General features: G+C 43.9%; 1 protein-coding gene across 1 annotated transcript in view; it reads right to left on the reverse strand.

Annotated features, from left to right (window-relative positions):
* The window catches only part of LOC109842900 (rop guanine nucleotide exchange factor 7-like), a 4,245-nt gene extending 3,568 nt beyond the window's left edge, over positions 1–677 (reverse strand). Inside the window, exon 1 of the mRNA XM_020411808.1 lies at positions 26–677. Coding sequence (XP_020267397.1) covers positions 26–476 — 451 coding nt within the window. The 5' untranslated portion in view covers positions 477–677. The remainder of the gene's footprint in view (positions 1–25) is intronic.

Here is a 935-nt window from a genome sequence, read left to right on the forward strand (position 1 = left end):
AATTTCAGATCTAAACCTTAAATACCTGAAACACTTGGCTTGGGCTTATCGATCTTCCCCTGTTCAACAAGGGTTTTCTCCTCATTAACCGAATTCTTCTTCACTGGCCAACCCAAGTCAGCAACCTCCTCGGAGATTTCCTCAGTCTCATCGCAACTCTGCTTCTCTTCGCTCGACGAAGCCTCAGTGCTCGAACTGCTGTCTCTGCTCCCCGCTTCAGTGGACTCACTATACTCCTCGCTCTCTCTAAACCCACTTCCCTCAATCAAATTACTCTCCATTTTGATCCCCTCAATCTGCCCAAAAACAGGGCAGCTCCAAGAAACAGGGCTTTTCAACACACACCCATTTGGGAATCTTGGCTTTTTCAGGGATTTTGAGACCCAGTAGCTCAAAAGCGCAAATGGGTTGAGGTTTGATGAGGGTTTTGTTAATGGGAGGCAGTGGTGGTGGCTTCTGGATGGTGAGTTGTCCATAAGAAGTGGTTCATTTGAATCATTTCCAGTGGGGATTTTTATGGGTTTTCCTTCCTTCGTTTTGTTTATTAATGGAGGTTGGAGATTGCTATGATTGCTTGGAGCTCTAGCTCAACACATGATTTCTATGAGAGAGAGAGAGAGAGAGAGAGCAAAGGAGCGCCCTTTTCTTTTCAATTTCTCTCCTCTTTCTCTCTCTATGACATGAGCTGAGCGTGCTTGGCCTTAAATGGGGGTGCGTGTATCATGGGAACGGTCACAAGATGAAGAGAGAGAGAGAGAGTTTCTCTTCATCTTCTTTTGTATTAATTTTGTAATTAGCTACTTTAAGTGCACTCTTTTGGCCTTAATGCTAGTAGCCGTTAGAGGACTTTTGGGTACAAAAAGGGTAATTGCTAGTCTTAAGCTCAGGTAAAGATGCAAATTCATCTGGGTTATTTCATGAGTTTTTTAAAGCAG

The sequence above is a fragment of the Asparagus officinalis genome, chromosome 5 (genome assembly GCF_001876935.1).
Source record: "Asparagus officinalis chromosome 5, Aspof.V1, whole genome shotgun sequence".
In the NCBI taxonomy this organism is placed as follows: Eukaryota; Viridiplantae; Streptophyta; class Magnoliopsida; order Asparagales; family Asparagaceae; genus Asparagus; species Asparagus officinalis.